General features: G+C 36.6%; 1 protein-coding gene across 1 annotated transcript; it reads right to left on the bottom strand.

The window, feature by feature from the left end:
* Positions 1-1357: 1357 nt before the first annotated feature.
* LOC120350232 lies at positions 1358-3365 on the bottom strand. Its single transcript, XM_039422800.1, has 2 exons — positions 3012-3365; positions 1358-1916 (listed from the first exon to the last, which is right to left on the bottom strand). The coding sequence occupies exons 1-2, from the start codon at positions 3363-3365 to the stop codon at positions 1623-1625; spliced, it is 648 nt and encodes a 215-aa protein (XP_039278734.1). The 3' UTR covers positions 1358-1622.
* Between the last annotated feature and the right edge of the window lie 4887 nt (positions 3366-8252).

The following is an 8252-nucleotide window of genomic DNA, read 5'->3' as shown; positions in this document are numbered from 1 at the left end:
ATGTAGACAAAATACAAATGATTGAAAATCACAGAGCAAGAAGCAAAGATGATGAATGAGAGAGGACAACAAGATAATTATAGCAAATCATAATATTCTAGAGGAAATGAATTGACATCAAGAAATAGTATAAGATCGCATGCAATTGATCACAATGCAGTCAAAGATAATTGAAGTGAAACAAAAAATCAGCGGTTCTGTTGATACACATGTTTACTGAGATGCAGTAACAAGAAAGATTTTCATCTCAAGAGATGTTCAATCAAATAGAAGAAATGTAACTGTAAAAGTCCAAATGAAATCTGTATATAGAAAGATTGTTAAATGTAGACAAAATACAAATGATTGAAAATCACAGAGCAAGAAGCAAAGATGATAAATGAGAGAGGACAACAAGATAATTATAGCAAATCATAATATTCTAGAGGGACTGAATTGACATCAAGAAATAGTATAAGATCACAATGTTAACATTCATGGGGAGTGAGCATGGCGAGAAAAGAATAATATTATAATTTTTTATTTTTTATTTTGATATGATAGTGAATGACTACTTATTTAGAGATAAGGCAGAATGAAGGAAGAGATAACACAGACAAGTTATTCTGAGAAAGTACTTAAAGGTGATTGTTAAAAATGAAAAGCAAGTAGATTATTTGAGTAACAAATTAAGACTGGACTTTGCTTATGTAGTAATATTACGGAAGTAGGTTTAGACAGAACAAAGGATGAGGAACTTTTTCTATCAAAGGAAAAATGAAAAGCTATAGATTATAGTTATATTTGAGTAATTATGCAAGTAGGTATTTAGATGAGTGTAAGAGGCATGTAAAGACAACCTTGAGGTATCCAAAGGAAGTTTACCCTACTTCCAAGTCAAATGAATTGAAAGTCGAATCATGATTCAGATTAAGTTGGTGAAAGCACAAGTGGCTATATATTATATTGTTGAGAGAAGCAGCCATTATTTGATTCCTCTATCAGGCAAGAAGCATAAGCTACAACTAGATGAGTAGAGTTTTTTGAAAGCCACAGAGACATTCGGGGAACAGCAACTAGCAGAATTTGAAAAAGAAATACAAATTTGAGAGAGAAACCTGAAGCATTCACATTGAGTGTATTTTGATCATAGTGAGTTGTGATCACAATCCCTTACACTGTCGAAGGAGATTTGTCTATCAAGAGGAATAATTTGTGTCAAATGCTATAAGGAACATAGATTTTCTATCAAATGAGTTTCTGTCATAAGCATGGAAAACCTTTTATGGAATACTGTAATAACACCACAATGCTTGAAAATTAAGATTACAATATGATGTAAGTAAGATACTCTTTGCTTGAGTAAACTTAACACTTTGCTTCAAGCAATAGAATATTTTTGGTACAAATTTTTTGTTGTCAGCATCCTTTGTTAAACAATAAATATGTCTAGGGATTTGGTTAGTTATGAGGAGACTTCTATGTCTAGTTAGATGTACATTTTTCAACATAAATTAGATTACAGTAAATGATCACTCTCCAGATCAGCATGAATAGCTTTTTCATCTCACTACTCTTAGCCCACACTCAAAGTTAGAGTGAAAAGTCGAGAGTGAAAAAAAAACACTATAATTTCATTGGCTTTAGCTGTTGTACAATATTCTCACTCGCAGTGTTAGATAAACATCTGTTGTACGTAGTCCGGGTACCTGGATTTTGAGCACAATTCGCCGCCCGTGCTGGTTGGACGCCTCTCTCACGCCACATATCGGATATGGCAACCCCTCTTCCAACTCGCGGAGAGGCGTCCATGGCTTCTCGACGCGGCTATTCAATAATCTCAGAAAGCTCTCCGATTGCATCTCGTCCTCTGTCTCCACTTCCTCCTCCTCCCTCAAGAGAGGCACAATCGAGCTGTCCTCTTCCGGCACACGTTTCTGTTGAAAAAATATTTCATTAGACTCTTATTTGTTTCAGATTTTTCATCATCAAATCATACGAGAGAGAGAGAGAGAGAACTTGCTCAACAGATTCACTAATCAAAACTGAAAGTAAGTAATAACTCGGAAATTCTCCAATTACTTGAACTCAATTCAAATTGCTAGATAATTGACTCGAAAAATATTTCAGTTCATTACATGCACATTTTTATCAACAATAATTTTGTTTCACACGAAATATTATAAACAGTTTATGCATGTGATCGGATTTTTCATAATTCAAATAACAATGTATTATTCGAATCAATATTTCAGTTCATTACATGCACATTTTTATCAACAATAATTTTGTTTCACACGAAATATTATAAACAGTTTATGCATGTGATCGGATTTTTCATAATTCAAATAACAATGTATTATTCGAATCAATATTTCAGTTCATTACATGCACATTTTTATCAACAATAATTTTGTTTCACACAAAATATTATAAACAGTTTATGCATGTGATCGGATTTTTCATAATTCAAATAACAATGTATTATTCGAATCAATATTTGTTCATTACATGAACATTTTTATCAACAATAATTTTGTTTCACACGAAATATTATAAACAGTTTATGCATGTGATCGGATTTTTCATAATTCAAATAACAATGTATTATTTGAATCAGTAATTTGATATAGTAAGTAATAATAATGATATATGAGTAATAACTCGGAAATTCTCTGATTACTTGAACTCAATTCAAATTGCTAGATAATTGAATTGTTTCAGTATAATCTTTCATGCAACATATTCGAATTTGCTATCGAAATTACTAAAACATGTTTATTTTGAATTTTTATCCAAATTTCAATGCAACCATCATGAAAATTTATCTGTGTTCGGATTGTTTTGATAGCACAATTAGAAGTCAAGCTCAGTCTTGACTTCGCTCACAGTATAAGAATCAGTAATGACTTGTAATGTGCACAAAAGATTTTATCCATTGGAAATTAGTTTAAAAAAAAACTAAATCACATTTTATAAAGATTTTGTGCACATTACATGTTAGTACAATAATAATATTTCTTTAAGCTAACCTTTGATTGAGTGAGCACGGTCTCGTCCTCGAAAACTAGCCTCCTCTTCACCGGCTGCTTGCTGGGTTGAGTTGACAGCACCCCTCGTCGCGGTGCCCAGGTAGCCGGTGTAGATTGTGGCAGAGGACTGTCCAGAATCACGATCTCCTCACCCCTCTCTCGTTGAACGAAGATTCCCTGTCTCTTCAGGGGTGAGGCGGAGGAGGAGGCGGCGGAGACAGCGGAGGCGGCAGCCATGGCAGCGGAGGTGGCAGCCGAGCTGCGAGCTTTCTGCTGCTGCTGCCAGTAGTTGAGCTGCTGCTCTGTTGGTGGGCTGTCTGGTATGATGAAGCTTGAAGATGATGATGAATCCATTGTGTAGATGATGATTAGGGAGAAGTTCACGTAGGGTATATAAGTTCACTTAACTCTTCTCTAACGTAAATGGTGATTTTCCTCTGAGGCAACTGATTTTATACCAAGTCGTTTCTCTGTCTGTTGCAGGCTTGTACGAGTGAGAGAGAGCATACGAGGGGGCGTGTGCAATTGGAGCGTGCTGTACTCAACTCCCCAGAGGTTTACCAGCAGCACAACGCTGACATTTGATTGTAAGTAAGTATAATCCGTTACATTCTGATATTTTTGAAATAACACTTACTTATTGATTTCTAATATTTGGTTGCAGTTATTAAATATTTCATTGTTTTTCACAGCATTTTCTCACCTCACAACTCGGTTTCCGGCCTCATAAGCAGTTGTGCTCTCAAGAGGGAAACATACCTGCATCGATAGAAGCATAGCCGAGGAGCTAGCTAAGCTGAGACGATACCTGAGCTGATACAACCACAGTCGAGGAGCTACCTGAGCTAAGAGAAGCATAGCCGAGGAGATAGCTGTCATTTCGTCAAATCAACACATGTAAGTTCATTTTTACTTTAATTTTATCCTTCGAGGACAATTTTTTTGTCCTCGGAGGACAATTTTTGTCCTCGGAGGACAGTTTTTGTCCTCGGAGCACAGTTTTTGTCCTCGGAGGACAGTTTTTGTCCTCGGAGGACAGTTTTTGTCCTCAGAGCACAGTTTTTGTCCTCGGAGCACAGTTTTTGTCCTCGGAGCACAGTTTTTGTCCTCGGAGGATAAAAAACCTTCTACAATATACTGCATGCATGCGATTTTACCTCATCTTTACGATACGCTATATCCGGAACATCCAACCCCCGCTCTTCTTTCTCACACTCTTCATATAAACAAAACTGTAAATGCATTACTTTTTCAAATGGATTTTCGATAATATATTTCTGCAATAGACACATTGCAGATAGAATGGATTTTTATGTAAGAAATAACCATTTCTCGCAAAATACTCTGCTTTATTGGATAATGATTTACAAAAGTCACAATGTAGATGATGCTTTTCAAAATACTCTCCTTGAACGGATGAATCTTCTACACAATTAAAAGTTAAATATCTTTCTTCATATTCTCATAGAATATTATTATCGAAATTCTCCTCTTCAATTGTTATATTATCTTTCCTTCTACAGTTCGGACTGTACCTTGCATGTTCTATTGCTGGTATGTCACTTTCTTCCCATTTTCCCAAACAAATTGAACAAAATACACATCGCACAATGTCTTTCGCCATGTTTTCCGCAGACAAATGCGGAGAAGATTTCGACCATCTTTTATCAAAAGATAATAATCTTAATCTTTCATACAACATTATGTGATCTTGAGATATCATTTTCACACACAGCCTTCTTCTACCAATGTCAATTCACAACTAAACATGCTGTTGTACTCTATCTCATCCTGATCGTTATTCTTTTGTTTTTCAGAATCATGCCGAGGGAATGCAGACTACGTGGCGTGAATTCCGCAGCAGTCCGCCATCGCATCACCCTCGATGACAAGCCTGAGGATATCAACATCACCAACGTGCTTGAGAGGTCGAAACGTCAAGTTTTTGACATAATTAGGGAACATGCGGCACGGTATGATGGGAATGTAAAGTGGTTTATAGTATTAAATGTTTTGCTGTATAAATTAGTGGTGATGGATGACAAGCAGGTTGGTGAGACTGTCTCATCTCTAATAAATCTACATAGTTACTCCAACATAGCGCTAAATGTGCTTGAGAACTATGATGACTTTAATGAGCATTTTTTCTTGGCTGTGAAAAAAATCCTCTCATCTTTTGAGAATTTCGTAAGACATGGGAGTGGATGGGTGCTAAAGAAAATTGAATCACTGGATGTGAACGTGATTAAATTTAATCCTATATACACATCCAGTTTCATTCAAACACCGCAATTTCTTAAAAACAAACATTGCATTATAAATGTCAAAAATCTCTCTGACAAAAAATGCTTTTTATGGTCAGTGCTCGCGTATTTCCATCAGAAGCCAAAGGACTCACACCTGACTGTAAAGTATTCAAGCACGTTTGCTCACACACTTAATACGCGAGGAATAAATTTCCCGGTGACGACACGCGATATTAAGAAATTTGAAATGCTAAATACGGATATTGCAATTCACGTGATCGCGTACGAGAACAAAAAGTTTTTCCCCTTCCGCACAAGCATTTTCCGCACTCGTAAGCACCAAATTAATCTTTTAATGCTAAAAGGCGATGCAGGAAAAACTCATTTCTGTTTAGTAAATACCGCGAACGGGAAAAATGGGCTATTGCGTCTGCTCTCCCACCTTTCAAAACGCGACAGTCAAGTACACATTTGTAATTTCTGTTTTCACCGGTTCACATCAAACAAAACTAAGAATACCAACGGTGAAGCAAATTTGTTGAAACATGTGGAACTTTGTTCCAAGTTTGAATCTCAGCGCGTTTCATATCCTAAATGCGGAGAGACAATTAAATTCAAGAAACTAGGCGCGACGTTGAAGAAAAAGTACACCATTTACGCGGATTTAGAAACTTACATTGTGAAGCTTGATGATGACAAATCCGATTCCGATTCTGATGAAATTACTCGTAGTTACACAAAGAAAACGGCGCAGCATATTCCTTGCGGGTATTGTTTTGTTGTTATAGATGTTAATGGGGAAATCGCCTACGGACCTGTACTCCATAGATCGAGTAGTTTAGACGAAAAAATCATGGAGAAATTTCTTCAGGAAATTACAGATCTCGGCGACATTTTGTATGAGGATATGAAACGAGAAATTCCTATGCAAGCTTTATCCGAAAGTCAAGAGTGTGAATTTCAAAATTCGGTAAACTGCGGGCTTTGTGCTGAACCGTTTTTAGACACCGATATTAAATGTCGTCACCACGCGCATGAAACCGGTAATTACTTGTGTGTGGCACATGTTTCTTGCAATTTAACAGCTTGTACTCCGGAGTACATTTCGTGTTATTTTCATAATTTCTCCGGTTTTGATTCGCATTTTATTCTGAAATCGCTCGGTAAATGTAAAAAAGAAATTTCCTGCATCGCGAATACGTCAGAGAGATTTTTGACACTTTCGGTAGGCAAAATTAAATTTCTAGATTCCTACAAGTTTATGAACGAATCCTTGGAAGTATTGGTGCGTAATTTGGTAGAAAGTACAGACATGGAAAAGAAGTTCGAGCGATTATTTTTGGTGTTTCATGATCCACCTCGCAAACACAGACAGCTCTTGTTGAAAAAAGGAGTATATCCTTACTCATACATGAGCTGTCCTGAAAAATTCTCAGAAACGTCACTTCCCCCCATCGAATGTTTTCATAATGATTTAACTGATACACCTCTTACTCGCGAAGAATATCAACATGCACAAAGAGTGTTCTCAACATTCAAACTGGAAAATCTGGATGAATATCACGATTTTTATTTATGTTTGGACGTGATGCTATTAGCGGAAGTTTTTGAATCCATAAGGTCTACGCTTTTTAGCTCATACGGCCTTGATGTCACCCATTTTGTTTCTCTCGCGCACTTCACCTGGAATTGCATGTTGAAATACACCAAAGTCGAACTGGAATTAATTACAGACCCGGACATGCATCTCATGTTCGAAGCGGCAATGAGAGTCGGGGTCTCATTTATCGGTAAACGTTATTGTGAAGCGAATAACAAACATCTACCCGAAACATACGACCCTTCAAAACCAAGTAATTATCTCCTTTATATCGATGCAAACAGTTTATACTCGGAAGCTATGAGCCGAAGCTTACCTGTTGGAAATTTCAAATTCCTCTCAGAGGAAGAAATTTCCAAGCTTGATTTTGCGAATTTGGACAGCAATTCAGAAACCGGATATATAATAGAATGTGATCTCAAGTACCCGAAAGATTTACACAATAAGCATGCCAGCTTCCCCCTCGCCCCTCTCCACTTAACACCGCCGCGGGAATTGTTGTCGAACTACCAAACAAATGAGAACAGTCAAACTGGAACCAGGAAACTCATGAACACACTTTTTCACCGTGAAAAGTACATTGTACACTACCTCAATTTAAAACTCTACCTTCAGCTCGGTTTGAAATTAATGAAAGTACATCGCGTAATAAGCTTTTCCCAATCTCCCTGGCTGAAAAGCTACATCGACTTCAATATCAGAAATAGACAGGCCGTGAAAAATAAATTTGAAATATCCTTCTTTAAGGCCTGTTGCAATTTGATCTTTGGAAAAACGATACAATCAGTCCGGAAACAAATCAATGTTAAAATTATTACAGACGAAAAACGATTAGACAAGTACATTTCGAATCCGTTATGCAAATGCTGGCAAATAATTAGTCCGAACGTGATCGCGGTTTTTTCTCGTAAATTGGAACTTAAAATGAACAAGCCTGTCTATTCCGGGTTTTCCATACTGGAGTTGAGTAAATTCCATATGTACGATTTTTCCTATTGCAAATTATGAAAAATTATACCGTGGGATTGTATGGAACTCTGTATGACTGATACCGACAGTTTTCTTCTAAACCTAAAAGTCGAAGATGTGTATCAGTTGATTAAAGATAATTTGAGCCTTTTCGATACTTCTAACTATCCACCTTGCCACCCTTGCTTTTCCATGGAGAGAAATAAAGTTGTAGGAAAGTTCAAGGATGAGACTGCCTCAAAACCTGTCCATAGATTTGTAGGCCTAAGATCGAAACTTTACTCCTTTTTAATATGTAACGAGAATGAAGAACCTGTAAATAAATGTGTAGCAAAGGGTGTACAGACCGGAGTGAAATGTAGAAAACTTAATTTTAATTTATATAAGAAATTACTGATTGAATGTTGTGAACACATTGAAAAATTT

Source organism: Nilaparvata lugens, chromosome 3, assembly GCF_014356525.2.
Source record: "Nilaparvata lugens isolate BPH chromosome 3, ASM1435652v1, whole genome shotgun sequence".
NCBI lineage: Eukaryota > Metazoa > Arthropoda > Insecta > Hemiptera > Delphacidae > Nilaparvata > Nilaparvata lugens.
This window is presented reverse-complemented; position numbering and strand designations above follow the sequence as displayed.